Consider the following 26,035-nt stretch of genomic DNA (forward strand, 5'->3'; position numbering starts at 1 on the left):
AGCATAAATAAGTTAGGTACTAAGTAGGGTTGTAATTGAAGTTTTTTAAATCTTAGTTAAGTTTAGTTTAGGTGAGATGGATAAGGAAAAAAAAATGTAAAGTAGTGTGTGTGATTTAGACTGTGGACTGAACACTTGATAAGTTATCTCTTATATAAGAAGCGTCTTCAATTGGTTTGCCACATCTGGTGGTGGCCTAAGCATAGTCTTTTTTTCGTGCTTAGAATCCAATTATACTAAAACGGTCGACTTTGGCAAAGTGCAATTGGAAAAAGGGTGGGAGGTGTGGCATGAATGTTGTGGATGAGGAATCACCTCCCCACTTCGGAAATTTGCAAACCAAAATATGCTTATTGCCTTGAAAAAGTGGGAAATGACACGAGCAGTGTATTAAAAACACCCACCCAAGAACCTCTCTCTCTCTCTCTCACTGGCACACACTGACACACAGGCACAACACACTAACACAGACGCAGACAGGTTCTTTGTTAATGCATGCTTTATAGTTTGAGGAGGGTATGGCAGAAAAGGCAGATGAGAATCATTGTGGAAGTAGTGAATATTGTTCACCAACTCCAAGTACACCAATGGGAACTCCTCTGAGAAGGGTGTTGGATAGAATATCAGGCTTTGCCTCTCCTTGGAAAAGGAGCACAACTCCACGCGGTCGAAGAATCTTTCACAGGGATGTTGAAAGAGAAGAGTTTGAGTTTGCTAATACTCACTGTCTCTCCTCCTACTACAGTGTCTTTGTGGCTCGCCTTGCAATCATGGTTTGTGAAATTTTGCCCTGCACTTTGTTTTAGTTACATGTTTGATATTCTATCATATAAACAATAATATGATCAGCTTGAGAAAGCAAAGTCTACAATTAGGCTAATACAAATGCCTATTAATATCAGCGTACATACTACATATAATACTAGTGTAGTCAGCTTCAATGATATTGAACATGATGGTATTGATCAAGGAACATCACATAAGTTTAGCCTCTAAGTCTGTGTAATTTTATACTGGAACTGCATAAACTCCCAAGATAAGAGAATCCATTTTGCTTAAATGGTTGGAAGTCATTTCTTTGCCTAGCTGCTTCAGATTCTGTTGATACTAATTAATAATGTCCCTGGCCTTCTCTAACCTCCCAAACCTTCCTCATGCATATACATTTTCACTTCTGCCAGAGGAGATTTCTTTTAATTACTTTTTTTACATGGTAAGTATAAGAAACCGGAATTCAGTTGTTAGAAGATCTTATTTGGTAAAAGAAGAAACTGGAAAGTGGAAACTTATGTGTATACCCAGAAACTCATTTTTGATTCTTTAATCTATTAACTTTGTCTTTTGTGGTTTTAAACAGGTCATGCTAGCCATCTTAATTGGGCTGCTAACCATATTAACATGGCATTTTACAAGGGTCTACACAACAAAATCACTGAATAACTTAGCATATGGCCTTCGTAATGAACTCCTACAACGTCCCATTTTACGGATGTGGAACATCTTAAACTCAACTTCTGAGATAACTACGGTGCAGCTTAAACTGTCAGAGTATGTGTTCAAACGGTACAACAAACCTGCTACGCAAGCAGAAGAAGTTGAGGTTGATTGTCAAACCATTCATTATATCTTATGTTACTTGTAAATTTTATTTGAGACTAATTTATCCCAAACGAAAATGTTTGGCAATATTGTTTATTAATAGTTTTCTAACTCTTACAGCTATACGAAGCAATGAGGGATGTAACATGGGCACTATTTGCTAGTCGTAAAGCTCTCAATGCCATAACTATCAATTATAAAAATGGCTTTGTCCAGGCATTCCATAGAGATCACAAGAGTAACAATACATTTTACATCTACTCTGATCTTGTAAACTATTCAATAAGTGCCAGTGGGTCTAATGACATGAATATGATGTCATCACATCAAGGTTTGAATGATCAATCCATTCATGGTAACGTTTCTGCAATTTGGTATCGAGAACCCCTTGATCCCCTTACTGGTGTGAAAATAGGAAAAGCAAAGCCAATTCCACCAGATGATCTAATCCATATTGCAGGCCTTCCACAAGTACCAGATGGTGTGGCTTCATGGCATGTGGCGGTGAGCAAATCTATAGATTCACCTGTTCTTTCAGCAGCACTGCCAGTTTGGGACCCTTCAAATAAAAGTATAGTAGCTGTTGTGGGTGTTACTACGGCACTATATAGCGTTGGCCAGCTTATGAAGGAGCTTGTTGAAGCTCACAGTGGGCATATATATTTAACATCCCAAGAGGGTTATCTACTTGCTACTTCTTCAAGTACTCCACTTTTGACAAATTCAACTATGGGGCCCAATCTTACGATGGCTATTGATTCTGAGGATCCTGTAATAAAAATGGGAGCCCGGTGGTTGCAGAGAGCCTTTCGAAACAACTTTCCTCCAAATTATGAGGTTCATGAGGAGAACATCAATCTCGGCGGCGATCAGTACTACATTGACTCATTTTTCCTAAAACTAAAGAGGCTTCCTATGGTAAGTCTTGACCATAATTTTGCATCTTTTGTTCTGCTGAAATTTTAGGTCCTATGTTGTTAAGAACTTGGATAGTAGGTGCTGCAGGCCAGATAGAAATGATTGTATGTTAAACATTTTACTGATTATTCTTTGTTGAACCAAAATTGCCAGGAGGATTGTACATATTTTCACTTCTTCATTTTTTTAATTGGCCTATACTAATATGAAAATTATTAGCATAAAGCAAGAAATTGAATTGAGTTGAACTTTGTGCAGGTGGGGGTCATCATCATTCCAAGGAAATATATAATGGGCAAGGTAGATGAGAGAGCCTTCAAAACAGTGGTTATATTGATTTCTGCATCTTTATGTATCCTATTCATTGGATGCATCTGCATTTTGATACTGACTAATGGGGTGTCTAAGGAAATGAAACTAAGAGCAGAACTAATAAGCCATCTTGATGCAAGAAGAAGGGCAGAGGCTTCTAGTAACTATAAAAGCCAATTTCTAGCGAACATGAGGTCAGTAATTTCAAGTGTTAGATTTTGTGGATATTTGTATTATGAGGTTATGGTTCAATAATAAAACCTGATGCATTGCAGTCATGAACTGAGGACACCTATGGCTGCAGTAATTGGTTTGCTGGACATTCTCATATGTGATGATTGCCTCACAAATGAACAATATTCAACTGTTACACAGATTAGAAAATGCTCAACAGCTCTACTCCGGCTTCTTAACAATATATTGGATTTGAGCAAGGTGAGCTATAAAACAAGCTAACAACTGGTTTCTACATATTGTGTATCAAAACAAGCTAGAGTATATGTTCATACAGTTAATAAGTGGAGAGAATTAGTTGATCACCTTCCAGTAACTATCTACCAGACAATTGGAAGGAAAAGTAACCACCTAGATTTTTATCAGAAGTTAAGAACCACACTTAATCAGATGACAACATGCTTAGTATAATGTTTATTGAGCCTATTTATCACAATAATTACTTCTTCACTTTCAACTATCACAGCAATATTATGAATTTATAAGAAACAACTCTAAATCACAAGACTGACAGAACTTTATTCTGCATGGTGTGCTCCTGACAATGAAAATAAAAACACTATGTAGGTTGAATCTGGAAAACTGGTGCTGGAGGAAACTGAGTTCGACTTGGGGCGAGAACTTGAAGGACTTGTTGACATGTTCTCTGTGCAACGCATTAACCACAATGTAGAAACTGTTTTAGATATCTCTGGTATGACTTTAGTTCTCATGGTATAAGACAATTCAAATTACTGGCCAAAGATTATTATTATAAGTTTAGCTATCTGTTTTAGATATCTTTTTTTATTATAAGTTTAGCTATCTGTTTCTGATATGCCTTATCACTATCTGTTTCTTGTTTAGATGATATGCCAAAATTAGTTCGAGGAGACTCTGCAAGAGTTGTTCAAATTTTTGCAAATCTAATCAGCAATTCTATCAAGTTCACAACATGTAAGTGCAACTCATATATCGAAATTTTGCCTGCCCTAGTTCTGCAGTGCTGCAGCTACAATTATGAAACCTATCATACTGTAAAAAATGAAGAAAAAAGATGTTTATCTCTAAAAAGGTTTGGAGGAAAATTCCTCCAACCTATTAAGTGGTGATTGAAAAAGCATCCATGTCTACTTCAGTCACATGACCTAAAGAACATTTTTAGGTCACATAATGGTTGGAGGAGATTCCTCCAAACCGGTTGGGAGGAAAACTTTTTCCCTAAAAAAAAAAGGGTGGGGGGGGAGTTTTTGGTTCCAAAAGAGTTAGTCAAGATGGCTATCTCAATAATTCAGCCATTGGCTAAAAAATTTAGTTCCAAACAAGCTTGAGTTTGAATATAGTAGATTTTTTTCCATTCAGGTGGCGTTTTTTTTAGAAGTAGGAACTACAAAAAATTGGGGACCTTGCGCTTGAGATTTATTTTTGGTTGTTTTTTTTGTAGCTCAGATATCTTGCAAGTGATCATTTGTTCATGGGGACATCTGATCCCTGTTCTTTCCTCACTAATGAATTTAGTATTTATCAAAATGAAAGTTAATATTTCTCCACTACTTATTTTGGTTCATCTCATTTTTATGGATGTATAAGAAACAAGCAGAGATGTTTGACTTAATTGTTTTTATAAACTGTCCAAGAAACTACCAATTAATAAAACTGTCAGAAGTAGCTGACTCTTCATTTGAGTCCTTACAGACGGTAAAGAAAGCCAATGATTTTTTAAATCTTGTAAGTTAAACATTCACACAATGCTTGGTATTTTACATTATGGAGAAGTAATTTCATTCCCAAATTCATCATAGGAGAATATACAAATGTAGGCCTATTGTCAATAATGATAACACATAAATTAACAACACAAAGTACATTAATTACAAAACGATCACATTTCTCAATAAAGAAAGAGTAACCTGCAACTGAACTGTTCTGAATGGCTTACAGCGGGTCATATCATCATCCGAGGATGGTGTGAGATCTCAAATTCTTCCGTTGATGCTGAGAAGTTTCCTTTTGATCAGAAGAAATCACGATGTGCACATAAGATGAAGTGGAAGCAACAGGGAAACCATATGAAAAAGGCCTGCAAGAAAGACAATAGAATGATTCTTTGGTTTGAAGTTGATGACACTGGCTGTGGTAGGAATCTCAAAACATTCTATAATGATATTGAAAACTCTGCATCCACTTGCAAAATTAGACACTATGAATGAATAAAAGTAACAGTTAGTTCATATTTGTAGGTATTGATCCAAGCAAGTGGGAATCTGTATTCGAAAGCTTTGAGCAAGCTGACCCCTCAACAACACGAACGTAAGTAAAACAAAACAAGATTCATTCTCAAAACAAATTTGTCAATTACAGATTTTATCTGATGAATAAGGTCTATTGTTTGCTGTTAAGCTGTCTGAACAAAAATAGACCAATATTTCTAAAAGTGTAAGTAATTCATCAAAAACCCAAGAACTGAAATTGCCAGAATGTCATTTCTGAAACCTTTTTGATAATTTCAGGCATGGTGGCACTGGTCTTGGACTATGCATTGTACGGACCTTGGTGAGTGAAGTTTTCCAGTATATATGTTGATGATGCATAGCATATAACTAACTAGAAACAACACACCTATTATTATCAAATTTGTGAAGTTTTTGACCTCTAGGCCATCAGCTGTATGTTTAGAACTCTGCCAAATAATCCTGGAAAGCAACTATTATATCATACTAAAATTTTATAGGGAGAAAAGAAGGTTCTATCTTACTTTCTATGTTTTATATAGTCCAATGCACTATATAGAGTGAATCTCTTTGTCCAGCTTACAATTATACTGGTGATGACAGGTTAACAAGATGGGTGGAGAAATCAAGGTTGTAAAGAAGGATGGTCCAGGAACTCTAATGCGACTATACTTGCTTCTCAGAGCACCTGTAGATGGCATAGAACAAAATTGTCAAGTAGATTTTGCAAAGCATAATTTTGTAGTAAGTAAAAAATTATTTTCTTTAGAAAACTATTTGAAAACTCGTGCAGTTCCACTGTGGAACAATCAAACAGCAAGTGCTTATATATTTGAAATGTGAATGTAGGTGCTGCTTGCACTACATGGCAGAGTGGGTAGATTGATTATGTCCCAGTGGTTGCATAAAATTGGAGTTTTCACTTTAGAGGCATCTGAATGGAATGAACTGACACAGATTCTCCAGGAACTCTTCTGTGCCAGAAAATCAGTTCATGATAATGGCTTTGATGCACAATGTTCAGTAAGTGAGCACTTGAAGGCAAAACTACTGAAAATAAAAGACATGGCGAACCCAGTTTTCATCATAGTTTTTGATATAGGGCTACTTAACTTGAGCACAGATATATGGAAGGAACAACTAAACTTTCTTAACAATTACTTTGGGAAAGCAAAGTTTGCATGGATGGTTTATCATGATACTTCCAATGCCATAAAGATGGAGCTTCGCAGAAAGGCAAATGTATTGATGGTTAACAAACCTCTATACAAGGCCAAGATGATTCACATCCTGGAAGCTGTCATAAAGGAGACAAATCTTGAGCAGCAGAAAAAAAGTTCAAATGCTTTGAGAATTACCAAAGAAGGTGATCAGCACGAATGTCTTGAGATCGATGCCACACATTTTGACACTGCCAGCTCTGATGATTCTGATTTGTTTGAAATGGGGGGTCCTAATTCTGTCAAAGGGTTTCACACTGGGGAAAAACAAAGAGAGGGGATTACAAAACCTTGTTCTTTAGGATACAAGACGATTAATAACTGCTTAGAGGAATTCACTCCTGTCTATTCAAAAGAAAATGATTCAACCAAAAGAGATCCATGTCAGATCAGGCTGAACTCTCATGATGCTAAAGATGAAGAACCTAAATGTTGCACAAAAGAAGCATCATTTTCAATAGAACCTCAGTGTGAAAATGCTGAATGCGAAGGTAGAAATTTGGTTAGCAGCTGTCCTACACAGCAAGGTAATTTATATTCAAGTAAAGCTGTGAATGAACAGAAATCTCTTGAAGGCCTACGCATAATGCTTGCTGAAGATAACCCAGTACTCCAGAGAGTTGCAACCATAATGCTAGAAAAAATGGGGGCAGTAGTTATTGCTGTGGGAGATGGACTTCAGGCAGTAGATTCTCTGAATTGTGTGATTAATGGAGAAGATTGTGGAAGGGAATCTCTCTTTGAAGAAAGAAAAACAAGATCGCAAACAGAAATCAAGGATTCCCCTCCATACGATTTGATCCTCATGGATTGCCAAGTAAGAATCTATGACAATGCATACTTTTCTAATGCTCTAGTGTCTTGGTTATCATAATATATTGAATGATAGATGAATAAAAAGAACAAAACAAAATCCTATGTAGTTTCTTTAGACAGCTCTTGCTTTTGAGAGTAAAACTAAAAGCCATTTTAAAAGGAATGCTTAGGAAATATCACCTCAGTTTGTTTCATTTGACAATGATCATTTTGTGTTGGTTTAACATGTGAATGTGCTTAGATTGAACTTATGACATGAAAGTTCTGAACATTTCTCTTTGTGAAAAACAGATGCCAAAGATGGATGGTTATGAAGCAACAAAAATAATCAGGAAATCGGAAGTGGGAAACGGGTTGCACATTCCCATTGTTGCACTGACAGCCCATGCAATGTCATCAGATGAAGCCAAGTGCTTGGAGGTGGGCATGGATGCTTATCTAACAAAACCAATTGACTACAAGATGATGGTGTCCACAATACTTTCACTCACTAAAAGAATGGCCTAACTTACTCATCAAGCGAAAGCTAACAAAACCAGTGGCTTAGGCAGCCTTCGGATGTAAAATTGGATAGTAGTAGTACTGAGAAAATGCAGTTTTATATGTGCATTGTAAAAGTATGTTGAGTTTTCCTGTATGATACTAGAGAAATAACTTCAGTATATATTACATGACCGAATGCACTATGCTTGATTGCCCGACTCTAATAGTCAATATAATTTATTAGGAAAAATGTCAGATCACACCTGTATATGTGTTGGGGAGAAAGACAATACTTAATTAGAGACAGCAACAGGACGGCACAGGATTGGGTTGGATCAAGGGTGCCCTATCCCCGTCTTGTCCGTAATTTGGGATGGGGCAAACATGTTAAATTACCGATTGTCCAAAAGCTTAAGCTGTTAGGAAATGGTAAATTTAATCACTTAATCATAAGTCTAACAGAACAAAACCATATGGAGTAGGTCGGGTTATAGGTATTTTTGCCATTTCTAAATCGACGTGACTTTGACATTAATGAGATAGAGAAAATAAGATGTGAGGGGCAATGTAAGAGTGCCAAGAGAGAGAAAAAGCAAGTGGTTTGGGATAATGAGGACATTGTGTGTATTTATACATGCATTTATATAGTATAATTACATCAAGATCATTCTAGAAGCTAAAACCGTTCTAACTGAAGATAACCAACTCCGCATTATGCTCTGTGAATGAAGGGATGACAGCTGGAAGGTAGTTAGAGCTTAACTGTGCACTGAAGCTAACCAAATGAAGGAGAAACAGAGCACGGCAAGACTCAAACCAGATGAAGCTAAGTTATACAACGTCGTTTAAGAAACTAGCCGTTAACTAGCCGTTCATGACTTACTTTAACAGAGTGGGAGGAAACATATATACCTCTGAGTGTATTTTCTCTACTACCGGGTAGGGTCATTGGCATTATCAGGCTAATCCATCCTCAATTGTTCAAGTTCCTCCATGGTAATCCCATCCAAAAGCTCATTCTCTTCGTCAGTGCTCTCTGCCACGTCTTTCACAATCTGTGTATCACTCTCTGCCATCATCTTCACGGGAAACATACATCCAAGACTATTACGTGGCGGGGTCATTGGCGTTGTCAGGCCAATCCATCATCCATTGTTCAAGTTCCTCCATGGTAATCGCATCCAAAAGCTCATTCTCTTTGGCACTGCTCTCTGCCACGTCTTTCACAATCTGTGTATCACTCTCTGCCATCATCTTCACATTAACATTTGGATTAACCTCCTGAGCTTGTTCATCATGCTGATCATCTCTTTCAACCTCATAGTCTGACAATGGGAAATTAAGCTTGGCTCTGCTAGGTCCACGGAACTTGATGGCAGCCTTATCGTAAGCCCTGGCAGCCTCCTCTGCGGTCTTGAAGGTGCCAAGCCACACCCGCTTCGCTTCCCACGGGTTTCGAATCTCAGACGCCCATTTCCCCCACGGCCTCTGTCTCACTCCCCTATATCTCTTCTCATTGTCATCCTTCTTCTTCTTCTTCTTCCTAGTGTTGCAGCTGGCCCCACTGGTTGAAGGCAATGACGATGCGGCAGTACTACTACCCTGGAGTGCTTCTAGTATTTGAAGCTGTTGTGGGGTGAGAGTATCAACCCCATCGGTGATCACGTGCTTGAAAGCTGACACCAAAATGTCGTGCTCTTCCTCCTTTGTTACTCGAATATGATGCATATTTGCATGAATATATATATATATATATATATAACTAATTAATACGATCCTATCAGTATTTGGACAAATTGAGCTTTGTATGACGAGAATTAATGCAGATTGGAAGTGGGCACGTGATTTTGGTCTATATATAAAGGGTTGGGTCATGGGTGGGAACTAGGTGCTTACGCGGAAGTCGATCAATTTGCCTGAATTTTTGAATATAGCACGTGCCTGCCTCTTTATCCTGTATGGCACGTACATGAAGCTCTCTCGAAGTCGTCGAAGAGGATCTGATTGTTCCACGTGGGCCGTGGCTGTAGGGTCCAAAATATCAAAATACCATCTTTCACTGGCTGGATTCTGCAAAGGTGTGGTAAGGGATGATGAGTTGATTGGTTGCGTCAGCAGTAACGCAAAGGAACTTAATTCCCAACTTTTTTTTTTAAAAAAAATTTCCATAAATTGAAATGCAACCATTACATGTTTCTCATCTCATACAGGCAAACAAACAGCATGTTTTTTTAAGTAGAACATCTACTACTGATCGCCACACAAAACAATAATCGATATATAGTGTTGTCATAATGTGACAGAATTTACATGACAGCGTTCGCATTTGCTTTGCAAAATATTAAGCTTCTGCAAATTAAATAGCACATTTTTTTTTTTTTTTGCCAAAGCCAAAAAATCATCAACAGTAGATTATCAATCAATTAACAAATATGTTATTTAATTATGGTGTTTTCTAGGAGCATACACGCTTATGCAAAGAAAAAATCACTTTTATCATAATTCTAATACGTTCAACTATAGGAAAATAAATTGTAAATCCATTTGTAAGAGTCTAATATGCATAAAAACACCCATATTAGCTTATCTACATAGTAGCAATGTTATTTAGCCATAGTGATTCTCTAAAAATATTTTTAAAACATTGTAGTTTAGGTAAATCATTATTTTATTTTCTCTCTCTTTCAAATGCTTGAGAGATGTTTCTAAGATTTTCATCTTAGATCACTCCATGCGATGCATGGGAAATCCATTAGATTCTCCTTGCTGGATCTCGGATGCAATTTGGATCTCATTGTTGGATTAATCTTCAGTGTTGTTTAGATGGTAAAAAGTGCGGGGGCTAACAGTTTGGGCTAAAGTCATTTGATGGTGGTGGTGTTGGTGGTTTTGCAGGTGGGTATTTAAACATATAGACACACCACACATGCTTGTTCTAGAACCACATGTTTTATAAATTATCTAAATTATTTTATTTGTTAGTGTTTGAGTTATTTTATATTCCCACCAAAAACTTTGTAAAATTTCAATTTGGAACAATTATTATAATATAAAGTATAAACCCATTTCTTTTCTTTCTTTGCATCCATATCACAGTCTATAATATATATTTTAACAAATGATGCTATTAAAATTGGACTTTTTTTTTGGCACTTGTGTGTGTATTAAGAAAAATTAAGTTATTTAAACTATAAACTAGGAGATTCATTTTATTCTGAATTTAAAATTCAAAATAACATACAACAAATTGATGGGTTACCATAAGAGAAGGGGTTTAAACTTAAATATTTTTGTTAGAAACACTAATAGATATTAACCAATTGAGCAGGTTATTAGATTTGTAATGGTCACTATCGTATGCTATAGTCATACCTTCTTTTTCTTTTTTCTGGCTTAATCAAAAATGCTAAATCCATACTTAAGATGCATTAGGGATGGAATTGGGAAACTAATATGTAGTAGCAATTAAACTATTATGTATTAGGTCCATTTGGATATAACTTATTTTGCTAAAATTGAAAACGGAAAACTGAAAACACTATAGCAAAATAATTTTTAAATGTGTGAATAGTACCGTAGGACCTATTTTTAATGAAAAAATTACTGAAAAGTGAAATTTGTGGGACTTGTAAACAATGCATTCGTATACTATTTACTGCTAAAAAGTCAAAACATGCAGTTAAATAAAAAATATAAATAAATAAAAAATAACGTAAAAGTAAACGCGCAAATGCGCAAGTCAAAAGCTGTGTTTGGATTCGGTGGCTGCGTCCTGTGTCTGCGTTTTGTTTTTTTTTTTTTTTCCTGCTGCGGGGGACAAGCGCGCACTGTGCGCGCAGTGCGCGTACTGTGCGCGCACTGTACGCGTATTGTGCTCGCACTGTTCATGTACGTTTTTAACAATTTTTTATTAAAAATAGATCCCGCAGTACTATTTATACATTTAAAAATTATTTTGCTACAATATTTTTAGTTTTTAATTTTCAGTTTTCAACAATAAGCTCTATCCAAACGGATCCAAACACTCTCATAACTCACTTGAGAGCATGCAGGAAACCAGGTCAAAACCTTATCGGTAAGCCCCACATATATCTGGACGAACTTACCCATAACATGACAAGAACAACGGCCCCACATTAATAGAGTTTGTACTCTTTTACCGGTGCAGTCCACTCGTACGTAGTTTCAGACTTCAGCACTGTTGGAACAGTGGCCCGGTTGCTTAGCTCCTGCTGGCTGTTGAAAAGTTCCAAAATATCCAAACCAAATGCACAACCTTGAACAAGTAAAATTGAGTTACTGCAAAATCATGGATCTCATAGTGGCAATTCTATAATTGAGCTACTGCCATTCTGGGTCCGCTCCACCGCCCTTCATGTGTGAACGAATTAGAACACACAATTCAACCTCTCTTTTCCTCTTGACCGTTTCACTCCCAAGTTTCTCGCCCAAAAAGAACACTATTATCGACTAGTGAGACTTTATCGTGTGACAGTTTCCAATGTTGTAATATCATTAAATTCAGCATTTTTTAATAGTTTAACTTTTTGGGATATTGAAAAATAGACTATGGGTCCGTTTGGATAGAGCTTATTGCTGTAAACTGAAAACTGAAAACTGAAAATACTGTACCAAAATAATTTTTAAATATGTGAATAGTGCCGTGGGTCTCATTTTTAATTTAAAAAAATCTGAAAAGTGAAGTTTGTGGGTCCCGTGAACAGTACACGGGACCCACAAATTTGCTGAAAGTCAACAAAATCGGCTACTGTTCATGCACAGTAGCATGAACAGTAGCCGCTTCTCCTGTGAAACGCTTGAAGCAGAAGGAAAAAAAAAAAACGCTGAACGCAGACGCTTCATTTTAAAAAGTGTTGAAATCCCATCAAAAAAAAAAAAAAAAGTGTTGAATAACCCATGCTTGAAGTCCAAGCTTTGTTTCATTGGAAAATAATTTTTACAGTACTATTCAACTTTGTAATAACTAACCAAAAAAATTTCTTGCCCTAATTTAACATTTGCTCGAACTTCCTATCTACTTTTCAAAACATTTTTTTCACATACATATGTCGGGAGGAAAGGTTACGATAGCAAGCCTCTCCCCAGCCAGAGAGCTCCCAGGACAAGGGAACGGTCAACCATCCACTCTCTAGATTCTATTGATCAATATTTTTGCATCTTGTTAGTTTGCTAATTAGGCTCACTCTACCGTGGGACAACAAAGGCTAGAACTATTTCTGTATGCCAAAAAAATAAGAAACTTAATTACCTCTCATCTTGGAAATTAGCCTATAGCTCTTAAAAAGTTAGCATCGTAAGGTGCTTTTTAACAACAATTTTTTGACTCTTTGTGTACACTTTTATCTTTTTTTGAATTTTATGTTATTTTTACAGTGTGGTGTCAACTTTGAAGAGAGAAAAAAAAAAATTCAAATACCCTGTTGGATTAGTTTTATGTCTTTTTCTTTTATATTTATTTAATTTTTTTTATTAAATATGACCCACCTTAGTACAACCTTAATTAAACAAGCACTATATATTAAAAACATCTAAAATCAAGCAAATAAAAACCCCAAACTTAAAGATATTTCGGAAATTACAATTAAAAATCAAAGTGAACAAATAGTAAAAATTAGATTGCAAATTCTATCCAATTTGAGAGCGGGAAAATCTCTCATGCGAGACCATGTCAAACCTTTACAGATAAGGTAAGCCTTACATATGTCAAAACAAAGTTCTCCATAACAACAAGATGACATGACAAGAAACTACATAAAAAAACAGACTTTTGCAGTACTTTTGCTTGCTGAGATAGCTGATGAAAAGGTCCAACATATGTATATATCCAAATGCACCGCCTTTTAAATGTGAAAACAGCAAACAGGCATGGAAGGTTCTGCATATAAAACATGCTTACTAAAACCTCGGACGTGAGGGTGGACTTCACACGTTGGCAGGGGTGGAACCAAAGGAGGGCATGGGGGCACCTGTCCTTGACTCCTAAAATATCCTTGCATATGTAGTCTACTCTAAGTTATTCCTTGACATAGAGGAAAAAAGAAAAAAAAAAAAAAAAAAAAAAGAACTCCCACTTGAAAGTGACACAGGAAAAAAAAAGGAGAAAGAAGTTCCTCAAGACCAAACCCTGTACCTTTTCACTAATTTTACTATTCTTGTAAGCAACTTTTGTCTGTGCCAGTGTTGCACCTATTTCACTATTTTTCTTTTTTATTTAATATCATTATTTTTACAATTTTTACTATAATATCTTTTACAGCATTTTATTATTGAGTGATACTAGAGATATTACAAATTTTACTACTTATATCTTACAAATTGTCATCTCACCAACCACAAAAAATAATTTCAAACATATATTCATTATATTGTTTAAGTAAAACTAATCAAATTTTTACCACATCAGTTTGTAATATTTGTAGTAGCTATGACTATGAATTGGTTACTTTTGTTTATTTATTTTAATACTATGAAATATATTCATATTTTCTTGCAATTGTTTATTTATTTTGTTATTATTATTGATTAATATTTTTTAGATTAATTTTACTTTTAATATTGTTTTTTTAATTTTGCTCCCTTTAGACTAAAATTCTGACTCCACCACTACACGTTGGTCTCATCATGAAGCCCACCTTTTATATGAGAGGAGGGAGCATTGCTCCCAGAGCATTAAAGAATTACCTGGCTTTTTAAATGTACAATCTTTTGTTAGTAATATTATTCTAATAATGTTATTTAAATGTTGTGAAAATACGAATGAGTGAAAAAGTGTTGTGAACGAAACAAGCCTGGGTTACTGCTACATATTGTGTGAACGAAGAAAGGGTTTCACCGTGTCTTTTTCTCCTACCATTTCATTTCACTCATGTGTTGTACTATGTAGCCTCTTTTGCATATTTCATTCCCCACTCGTTTGCGCAAAAGAACTCTTATTGTCACCTAGTGACACTTTGTGTTACTGTCAGCAATATTGATAAAATAATTAAATTCAGCGTTTTTAAATAATTTAACTTTCAGAATAATAGATAATTTATCATAGTATTAAACGGAATAATCTTGAGTTTGAAAGGTATCCATTTTGTGTACCATTTAAAAAGATACTGAATAGCTCATGCTTTGCATCAAATTTGAGACTTTTTTTTTTTTTTTTTGGGTTGATTACGAGACTTTTGTTGTTACTAAACAAAAATAAGAATTCTCTACAACTATTAAAATGTCACCAAGCTAACTTTCAACACCTATTAATATTCATTCTCAGACTACATGAATATACAAGAACCTATTAAAATATAAAAACGATACTTACACAAGTATTGTTCTGAATCACACATACACAACTTTAAACTATAAGTTCCGCAATTAAGTTTCATAAACTACAAGTCCTATTTTAACACAATTGCACACATACAAACTACATAAATATAGAGTTTTATTAATATTCTTAGACAAGTAACACAAAATAACAAATATACAAATCACATGAATACACAACTCAAGAACCTACCAAAAAAATGTTAGAATAATGTGGCCCAACGTGATATTTTATGATGTCTCTATTATCATAAATAATTATTTAAAATTTATTGTGAAATTATGCAATATTTTTATGATGTAAAAATATTGGTGTATTGAAATATGTTTGCTTGATTTAGTAGATTATGAATAGATTCGTTTTAGTCCTTGACTTGACCATATCCATCAAGATGTAGCATATTCTTATAGCCATAGGTACATTGTTGGACCATGATAAAAATGAGGTGCAAGTCAAAATTGCTCAGACTATGAAAGACAATAATAAGGGCTAATCTTTTGAGGGTTAGTGCATAATAATCTCAGTAGTGCTTCCATAATGGGATCATGCATGTTAAGCATTGGCCTTAATAAATCTATCATGTCATTACCAGTAACTTGGTCTCCTATAAGAGGTACTGTCATTATATTAATTCTGGATATAAACGATAGATAAATCTAATTAATAAAGTTATTTATTAATGAATGTAACATATTTGCTACATGAATTGTTATTACGATAGAAATGATTTTATGACTGGCCATGTCTTTTCTAAATATTATATATAGTGCCAAGGCCACACTTACAAGGGGTGTGAGGAGAGAAAAGAAAGCTCTTGCTAGGCAGAACATCCTAATTGATTGTGAGGTCCTTAAATAATATAATTTAACATGTAAATTTCTCATATCTTTTTTATTTTTTATTACACATGCACATGATATAATTGTTAATTGATAAATGTATTATATTTGTTTCTCTTGAATTACTCCCTAAGTAAAATTCAAACAGACACAAGCATGTAGGCTTTGCTAATATTTATGATAACTTTTCTTTATGGCTAAACTTATTTTCTTCTCTATACATGTGATATTGTTACATGTTAAGCATACAATAAAATTTTATTAATAAATGGTTGTAAGAGGGGTGGCAAATGGGTGGGTTGGGTCATATATGGGTTGGGTGTGTAATTACCCATTTATCCATTATGATCCGTTTATATATAAATTAATTATTCATTACCAATCCAACCCATTTAATTAGTAACCCACTCATTTAACCTAATATGACCCAAGTACCTCTAAAACTACTTGAATACCCTCTTGACCTCCAAAATACCCTTAAATACCTAAAATGACACAATTACCCCTACACTTCCAATATTACCAATATACCCTTGGTCATCCAAAATTATCTCCAAAATCTCTAAAATGAGCAAAATACCAATGAAACCTCTAAAATAACCAAAATACCCCGATATTTCTAAAATTACCAAATATGCTCAAAAACTACTAAAATGACCTAAATATCCCCAAAATCTCTAAAATAAGCAAAATAGCCATGAAACCTCTAAAATGACCAAAATAGCCCCGATATCTCTAGAATCACCAAATATGCTTAAAACCCACTAAAATGACCAAAATACCTCCAAAATCTCTAAAATGAGCAAAATACCTCCCAAAACATCTAAAATCTCCAAAATCTCCCCAAAACCTAAAAAATTACCAAAATACACCCAAAACCCAAAAAATGATCAAAGTACCCCCAAAACCCAAAAAATAACGAAAATACCCATGAAACCTAAAAATTACCAAAATACCCCCAAAACCTAAAAAATGACCAAAATACCCCAAAACTTAAAAATTACCAAAATACCCCCAAAACCCAAAAAATGACCAAAATATCCTCGAAACCTAAAAATGACCAAAATACCCCCCAAAACTCACAAAATGACCAAAATACTTCCAAAATCTCTAAAATGATCAAAATACCCCCCCAAAAATATAAAATGTCCAAAATATCCCAAAAACCCAAAAAATGACCAAAATACCCCCTAAACCTAAAAAATGACCGAAATACCCCCAAAACCTAAAAAATGGCCAAAATACCTTCAAAAACTATAAAATGACTAAAATACCCCCAAAACATGTAAAAATTACCAAACTTCCCCGTAACCTAAAAAATGACTAAAATACCCTCGAAACCCATAAAATTACAAAATTACCCCCTAAACTTCAAAAATGACCGAAATACCTCCAAAACCTCAAAAATTACTAAAATACCCTCGAAACCTATAAAAATTACCAACACACCCTAAAACTAAAAAATGATCAAAATACCCCAAAACCTAAAAAATGACCAAAATCACCCCAAAACCTTAAAAAAATGATCGATAAAAACCCCTAAAACCTAAATTTTGACCAAAATACCCAAATAGAGGTTTAGGGTATTTTGGATGTTTCGAGGATATTTTCGACAAAGTAAAGGTTCTAAGAGTATTTCAGTCATTTTATAGGTTTCGAGGGAATTTCAGTAATTTTTTAGGTTTTAGGGTTATTTTGATCATTTTTTAGATTCTAAGAATATTTCAGTCATTTTTTAGGTTACAAGGGCATTTTTGTCATCTTTTAGGTTATAGGATTATTACTATAATTTTTAGATTTTTTGGTTATTTCGGTAAATTTCCAGGGTTCAGAAGTATTTTGGTAATTTTTAGGTTTTGGGGTATTTCGATAATTTTTTAGGTTTGGGGGTATTTTGGTCATTTTGTGGGTTTTAGGGGTATTCCGGTCATTTTTTGGGTTTTGGGGGTATTTTGGTCATTTATAGGTTTCAGGGGTATTTTGGTCATTTTTTGGGTTTCAGGGGTTTTTTGGTCATTTTAAGGTTTGGGAGTATTTTGGTCATTTTTTGGGTTTCAAGGGTATTTTTGTCATTTTTTGGGTTTTGTGGGTATTTTGGTTATTTTCAGGTTTCGGGGGGTATTTTGGTCATTTTTAGGTTTTGGGGTATTTTGTTCATTTTTTAGGTTTCAGGGGTATTTTTGGTAATTTAGGTTTTAGAGGTATTGGTCATTTTTAAAGTTTAGGGGGTATTTCGGTCATTTTTTAGGTTTAGGGGGTATTTTGTCATTTTTTGAGTTTTAGGGATATTTTGGACATTTTAGAGTTTTGGGGGGTATTTTGCTCATTTTAGAGATGTTGGAGGTATTTTGTGAGTTTTGTGAGTATTGGGGGTATTTTGGTCATTTTTAGGTTTCAGGGGTATTTTGGTCATTTTTTAGGTTTTGGGGGTATTTTGGTCATTTTTGGGTTTTGGGGGAATTTTGGTTATTTTTAGGTTTCGAGAGTATTTTGGTCATTTTTTGGGTTTTGGGGGTATTTTGGTAATTTTATAGGTTTTGGGGGTATTTTGGTCGTTTTTTGGGTATTTTGGTCATTTTTTTGGGTTTTGGGAGTATTTTGATCATTTTGAGGTTTCGGGGGTATTTGGCCATTTAATGGGTTTTGAGGGTATTTTGGTAGTTTTTTAGGTTTTAGGGGTATTTGGGTCATTTTTTTGGGTTTTAAGGGTATTTTAGTAATTTTTAGGTTTTGGGGGGGTATTTTGGTCATTTTTTAGGTTTGAGGGGTATTTTGGTCATTTTTTAGAAATTTAGATTTTATGTTGTTTATTTAAATTTTAGATGGATTTTAGTGGGTATTAGTGGGTTTATCCATTAAAATCCATATAATTAAATAACTGTGCATGCCCGAAAGGAGCTCTTGGGCCCAATTTCTATCTGGGCTCACAATCTATTTATTTTCTAGGCTTTTGGATTTCCTACAATGGGTGGTCCTATGCTCAGCAACCCAAACGCGCTTGCTCTCTATACTCTCGAAATTGTTCTCCCTCCTTTTTCCAGAACGATTACCCTCCTTTCTCAGCCTTTTTCCCATAAAAATGCCAACCCCCTCTCTTCAATTCCCATCTCTTATTTATAGCCCAAGGCTTGTGGAAGGGTTATGATTGTTTTTGTAGCGAGTGGGAGAAGAGGTCCAATGCTATTTCCCTTAAGCGGGTGTTTAGTTGGGAGTGAGAGGCGGTGAAAATGGCACTGGAACTGGTTCCACCGCTAGATGGACTACTCAGCAGCGGTATTCCCTATGCTTCACCGAGCTCACAGGGATTCATATTCTCAGGAAATTGCATTCCTGACCAAGCAGGGTTTCATCTTCGCAGTTCATGTTGTAACTGGCTTCGTAATGCTTCCGACTTTTTGGTGAGGTGATGAGGATTTCTCGGCCCATGTTCGTGGCCCAATAGAGTATGGAATCGTGCTTGGTACATCAGGATTTGAGGTCCAACTGGTTTTGGGCCCTGTGCTCATGGCATTATTGTGATGGGCTTCGTGGGTACCAGACCGATAGAGAGGTAACGTCTCATACAATAGCCCCCTCTTGATTTGTGCCCAGCCCCTGGGCACGGGTCAAGGACCAGGGTCAGGTGCTATCCGAGAGACCCAACGGACAAGCATAGGGCAATTTAGGAGACTCATTAATGCGCTCCTAAAAAGGTGTGTGGTATGTGACCGCTGGCTCAGCAATCATCATAGCCTGACGGTTCATAAACTGAGGCGACACACGCATGGTAGTTGATGTTGGGATTCACAGGGTTTCTCGTTTCTCATTTATTAATTAGTGTTAACTTTTCCCCTCTTGGTTCCTATAAATAGGTCACTTCGAATCCTTTTTTCACTTTTACGATCTTCATTCTATGAGTTCCCTCTCTACTGAGCATTTACCTGCGTGTTAATCCTTCAGCCCAGAATACCTTTCTCTCTTTAGAGCCCAACGTAAGTCTTTTACCTCCCTCTTTTACTTCAGTTTCTTTCTTCGATCTCGGGGTCTAGGATGGGTTTTGTTCACTTTCTAGACACTGAGGCGTCCCTAGCCACCTTTAGGCAGACATTCAACATCCCTGAGGATGTGAATGTGGCGTACTGCCATGAGAGCGAAATCGCTCTCTACAAAGGTTCTAACATCATTTTTTTTCCTTTAATGTCAATCTTGGAGGATGGGGTTAGGTTCCTTATGGATGCTTTCTTACTCGATACCCTAAGGTTTTATGGTTTGTGTCCTAACCAACTCCCTCCCAATTTTTACCGGGTAGTTAATTGCTTCAGTAGGTTGAATCGAATATACGGTCTAGATTAAACCATCACAATATAAACTATATGTACAGTCTGTGTGGGAACAAGGACACTAATTATTATTTGAAAGCCAGAGATATGCGGGTACGGCTAATTTCATGCCTGCCTGATTCTAACAAGAATTCCACCCGGGAGTTTGTTCGAGTGCGTGGCAACTAGTTTGCCGGTGACATCTCTTGCCCCCTTTCGCGGCGCGAAGTTTGTTCGTACCGAATACTAATTCGTTTTTTCCTTTCTTCCCTTCTTTTTTCTTTGATATTAACTCACTGTTTCTCTTTGTTACGGACGGTAAAGTATTTACCCTGGACCTCAGAGTGGTGAATATAAAGGACCTGAATTTTGTGCTAAGGTCTGAGATATTCGTTCACAGCGACGGGCAGCTCTAGGCATCGCACCTCATACTCGGCTGCACTCTCATGTACAAGACTTGGCAATCTTTCAGCCAAACCCTTTTAGTAGATAGCCTGTTGCTGTCTTATATCGACGTCCGACACGCTAACTTCCTCCCACCCTCGTTGACTACTAGCGAAGCTCGAGATCTCGGTCCTTGTTACATAACTACGTAAGACCTTGCCCCGATTAGGGACGAGTCAGCCGAACGAGTTTCCTAGGCTCTTAAAGAGTAGGGACACATTCCCTTCAAGAAAAACAAGGCCCAAGTCCAGGTAGCCGAAGAAGAAGCAGTCGAACCTATCGGCGTTACGGGCACCGAACCTAGCCCATCAAAGAAAATGGTGAAGCAGAAGACAATGACCCTTGCTTGGTTTCTGCCCGGAGCCAGCCCCATGGCTCAACCTTAGCCCCCTAAAGGAAAGGGTTAGACCCTTCCCGCGGGCGAAAGCAAAAAAAGGAAGCGTGCCGTCAAGAAAAAATGCTCCTGTCCCGAGTGATGCTCTGCCGAAGACTACGCCCCGCGCAAAATGGGGGCCTAAGATCCAGGAGACACTAGGTGTTACTCAACTGGCGGCCCAAGCTGAGACCAATGTGGCATCTTTTTCCCAGCCCAAGGTTGGTTGGCAGCCCGCTTTTCAGTTAGGCAACAAGCCTTTACCGGCAACCGCCAACATTCGGCTGTGGGCACAGGGCGAAAGGCGGCGGGTAGCTCAGAGCCTGGTGCAAGGCCTCCTTTTGCCCAAGGATGCTCACTTTTTCTCGGACGGTGACGACGAATCGTTAGCTAGGCAGCTACAGTGGCACACCATCGCGGTAACTTTCTGTCTCTTTTGCACATTGCGATACGTAGGTGTCTTTTTAGCCTTATTGCTCTATTATCGTTATGTCCTCAGGCCGCGCAATTGACTTGCATCATTGACGGGAGACTAAAAGAGGCGGCCGAGGTCATTGAGTGGGAGAAGATACTCAAGGCTGTTGCTGAGGTCACGGACAAGGAGAAAGGGGAAGCTGCCCATGCTTCTAAAAGAAAAGCAATAGACGCTGAGCAAGCTCGATTGGCAGCAGAAAACAAACTGACAGACATGGTGACCAAACTAGGGGAGACCGAGCTCAAACTGGCGAAGGCGGACAGTTTAAATTTGGCTCAAGCCGACCAGATTGCTGGCTTGAAAGATGCTCTTGAGGCCTGTAAGGATAAATGGTACAATACAGGTTTCACGAAGGCAAAAAATGTGGTGGAGCCTATTATCCACCAAGCCCCGTATCATAGGTTTGAGGAAGGGTGGTTGGCCACCCTTCAAGCAATGGGAGTGGCCGAGGATTCTCCCTTGTGGAATCCCGAGCAGATCCTCTACCCGGCCCCTCCTCCCCCCATTCAGAGTCGAGCTGACGCCACGGATGAGGAAGATACTCCAAGTATGAGGGATCTAGTACAGGCAATTGATGATCGCGTAGAAACAGTTGATTTGGATGTTACGAGCCATGTTCGCACCGGAGTTTAAGATGCTCAAAATCAGGCCACCGCTACGAGTCAGACAGCTAAGGACGGATTCGGGCAACCTGTTGCTCCGCCTTAACCTACCAACCCTACCGCATGATAATTTAGTTTTTAATTAAGTTATTTTTTATATATTCAGTTAAGCTTAGGTCATCGGGCTATGGCGACGAAACAATTTATTTAACGTTTGTCTTGACTGACTTTGTTTAAATGGAAGTTGTGTGCTTTTCCTATTTCTTCTACCCTTTACTTTTAATTATATCAAGGCTTAATGTTTGCTACTAAGTCTATACATGATTATGATTAATTTGCTCATCATACCTTACTTTCTTACTTATGATAAGCAGTTTTTCTGCCCTTAGGATAGTTTGGCTTAGGGTTTTTGTCTGCTTGGTGATGAAGGTCGAACCGAGGATAAGTTTCTGTAAGAATATTATAGCTTAAGGTTTCCAACTGCTCGGTGATAAGATCGAACTGAGGATAGATTTCTGTCCTTATAAAATTATAGTTTAAGGTTTCCACCTGCTCGGTGATAAGAACGAACTGAGGACAGATTTCTGCCATTATAAAATTATAGTTTAAGGTTTTCACCTGCTCGGTGATAATATCGAACCGAGGACAGGTTTCTGTCCTTATAAAATTATAGTTTAAGGTTTCCACCTGCTCGACGATAAGATTAAACTAAGGACAAGTTTCTATCCTTGTAAAATTATAGTTTAAGGTTTCCACTTGCTTGTCGATAAGATCAAACCGAGGACAGGTTTCTGTCCTTAGAAAATTATAGTTTAAGGTTTCCACCTGCTCAGTGATTAGATCGAACCAAGGACAGATTTCTATCCTTATAAAATTCTAGTTTAAGGTTTCCACCTGCTCGGTGATAAGATCGAACCGAGGACAGGTTTCTGTCCTTATAAAATTATAGTTTAAGGTTTCCACCTGCTCAGTGATAAGATTGAACTGAGGACAAGTTTCTGTCCTTATAAAATTATAGTTTAAGGTTTCCACATGCTCGATGATAAGATCGAACCGAAGATAGGTTTCTATCCTTATAAAATTATAGTTTAAGGTTCCCACCTGCTCGGTGATAGGATCGAATCGAGGACAGGTTTCTGACCTTAGCATAGGATGAGTTGCCTTGGCCGACTTCAACTTTCTTTTTATTTGTTGATCGACAATAATAAGTTAGCAGCAATGGAGTTAATTGCTTCTGCATGAATAAGTACCATCATCTTAACAAATAAAACGTATATGCACGATTACATTCAATTTACACCCGGGTGTACAACCGGTCAGTGGTAAAACTTCTTTATGTCGTGAACGTTCCATGGCCGAGGAAGCAGTCTTTCCTCCAAATCTTCCAAGTAGTATGCTCCTGCACCTACAATGACGCTCACTTTATAAGGCCCTTCCCAGGACGGGGCCAACTTCCCTGGATTGATGTCTCGTGTATTCCCAACAACCTTACGAAGCACTAGATCTCCCGCTATAAACTCCCTTTTCCTCACGCTTCTATTGTACCTCCAGGCTAGCTTTTGCTGATACTCTGCCAGCTGAATGGTCGCCGCTTCGCAGTGCTCCTCTAATAAATTCAAAAGTTTGAACATCAACTTTTCATTCTCGGCTGGAGCAAATCCTGCGACTCGAGCGCTGCATAGGTTTACTTCGGCGGGGATGATAGCCTCTGCTCCGAAAGTTAGAGAAAATGGTGTTTCTCCTGTGGATCTCCTCGGAGTTGTCTGGTATGCTCATAGGACGCTTGGCAATTCCTCGGCCCATTTATCCTTAGCGCCCTCCAACCTCTTCTTCAATCGGTTAACGATAGCCTTATTGGTGGCTTCAGCTTGGCCGTTGCTTTGTGGATATACCGGTGTAGAATACCGGTTCCTGATGCCGAGGTTACGACAAAACTCACGGAAAGTTTTGCTATCGAACTGCAGACCATTGTCCTACACGAGAGACTCTAGCACCCCAAATCTCGTTATAATGTTTCTCCATACGAACTTCTTGACGTCAACATCTCAAATGTTCGCTAGCGCCTCCGTTTCTGCCTACTTTGTGAAGTAGTCCACTGCTACCAGTATAAATCTTTGGTTACCCTTTGCCCGAGGAAAAGGTCCAACTATGTCCAGCCCCCACTAAGCGAAAGGCCACAGGCTACTGACAGGATTCAAGTTCCCAACAGGTTGGTGGATTATTGGGGCGTGCCTTTGACATTGCTCGCACCTCCGTGCATATTCAAGGGCATCCTTCTGCATTTACGGCCACCAAAATCCTTAAGTCATTGCTCGGTGAGCTAATGAATGTTTACCAACGTGACTCCCGCACATGCCCTCATGCAGTTTAGCCAGAAGTTCTTCAATCATGCTAGGGTGCAAACATTATAGGTACGGGCCCTCAAAAGACCTCCGATATAACTTTTGATCTATAGATAGCTAGTACCAAGAAGCATTTTGTCGTACTCTGGCCGCCTCCTTCTAGTCCTACTGTACACGGTTCTCGGCTAAAAGTTTGACTATAGGATCCATCTAGCACTTCCCGACAATGGTGACTTGCGAGACTCCCGTCCTCGTGTTGATACTCGGTTCATTCACCAATTCCACCCTTATTAATCGGGGTACCTCATTAGCTATTGATGATGCTAATGTGTCCAAGGATTCGGCGTGGCGGTTCTGCCCTCTAGCAACTTGCTTTACTTTCACACTTGAGAAATAGCCCATAGTTTGCTTCACTACCCACGGATACTCAACCATCTTGGGGTCCTTGGCCTCGAAACTCCCCAGTACTTGGTTAACCACTAGCCGGGAGTCCAAGTATATCTCCACCTCCTTAGCTCCCAAGTCTGAGACAACTCTTAGTTCGGCCAGCAGAACCTCATACTCGGCCTCATTATTAGAGACTTTAAAGCATAATCTGAATGAATGTTCCAACTTTATTCCTTCCGGGGTAATAACCAGCTCTTGCTCCTACCGCATTGGAAGTGCCGTCCACAAATACCTTCCACGGGTTAGTCCCTACAAGGAAAATCATCTCCGTACTTTTTGGCAAAAACTCAGCAATGAAGTCTGCGAGTACTTGGCCCTTCACCGAGTTCCTCGACCTGTATCTAATGTCAAAAGAACCCAGCCGAGTCCCCCACTTAGCTATTCTCCCCGTAAAGTTAGATCTCCTTAATAATGACTGCAGAAGGTATTCAGTCAGAACATGGACGGTGTGAGCCTGAAAGTAATGGGGCAATTTTCGAGTAGAGTGCACGAGTGCTAGCACCAATTTCTCCAGTGGCAAATACCTCATCTCGGCGTCAACAAATGTTTTGCTTATGTAGTAAATTGGCAGCTGTACACCATTGTCCTTCAGCAGCACTGAGCTCACGGCATGTTCGGATACCTAGAGATACATATATAAATCTTCTCCTGGTTCCGGGGCCGTTAACATTAGCGCTCGCCCAAGATGGTCCTTTAGGTCTTGGAAGGCCCTATCACACTCCTCGTCCCACTGGAACCCTTTCCACTTCTTCAAAAGTTGATAAAACGGTCGGCACCGATCAGCGAACTTGGAAATAAATCGGTTAAGGGCAGCCAACATGCTAGTTAATTTTTGAACCTCTTTTGGATTTCTTGGCGATTTGAGACGTTTCACAGCTTCAATTTGATCGGGGTTAACTTCGATTCCCCATTTGGTGATTAAATAGCCTAGGAGCTTGCTAGACCCTACTCTGGAAGCGCACTTATCGGCATTGAGACGCAGCTGGTGTCACCAGAGTATTTCAAACACTTCTTTAAGGTCGTCAATATGTTTCCCTTCCTGCTTGTTTTTTATCACCATGTCATCAATGTATACCTCGATCGTACGCCC

At 37.9% G+C, this 26,035-nt stretch overlaps 2 protein-coding genes across 2 annotated transcripts; one reads left to right on the plus strand and one right to left on the minus strand.

The window, feature by feature from the left end:
* The first annotated feature begins 177 nt into the window (after nt 1-177).
* Nucleotides 178-8,007, plus strand: LOC142623347 (histidine kinase 1). The gene is made up of 13 exons (XM_075796743.1): nt 178-773; nt 1,358-1,600; nt 1,720-2,517; nt 2,776-3,023; nt 3,105-3,264; nt 3,631-3,757; nt 3,910-3,999; nt 4,984-5,178; nt 5,283-5,352; nt 5,553-5,595; nt 5,877-6,017; nt 6,123-7,310; nt 7,601-8,007. Exons 1-13 carry the CDS (start codon nt 519-521, stop codon nt 7,814-7,816), a joined length of 3,774 nt encoding a protein of 1,257 aa, XP_075652858.1. The 5' UTR covers nt 178-518; the 3' UTR covers nt 7,817-8,007.
* Nucleotides 8,008-8,299: 292 nt separating this feature from the next.
* LOC142623159 (ethylene-responsive transcription factor RAP2-2-like) lies at nt 8,300-9,583 on the minus strand. The gene has a single exon (XM_075796561.1). It carries the CDS (start codon nt 9,518-9,520, stop codon nt 8,900-8,902), a length of 621 nt encoding a protein of 206 aa, XP_075652676.1. The 5' UTR covers nt 9,521-9,583; the 3' UTR covers nt 8,300-8,899.
* Nucleotides 9,584-26,035: the final 16,452 nt, after the last annotated feature.

The sequence above is a fragment of the Castanea sativa genome, chromosome 2, assembly GCF_040712315.1.
Source record: "Castanea sativa cultivar Marrone di Chiusa Pesio chromosome 2, ASM4071231v1".
In the NCBI taxonomy this organism is placed as follows: domain Eukaryota; kingdom Viridiplantae; phylum Streptophyta; class Magnoliopsida; order Fagales; family Fagaceae; genus Castanea; species Castanea sativa.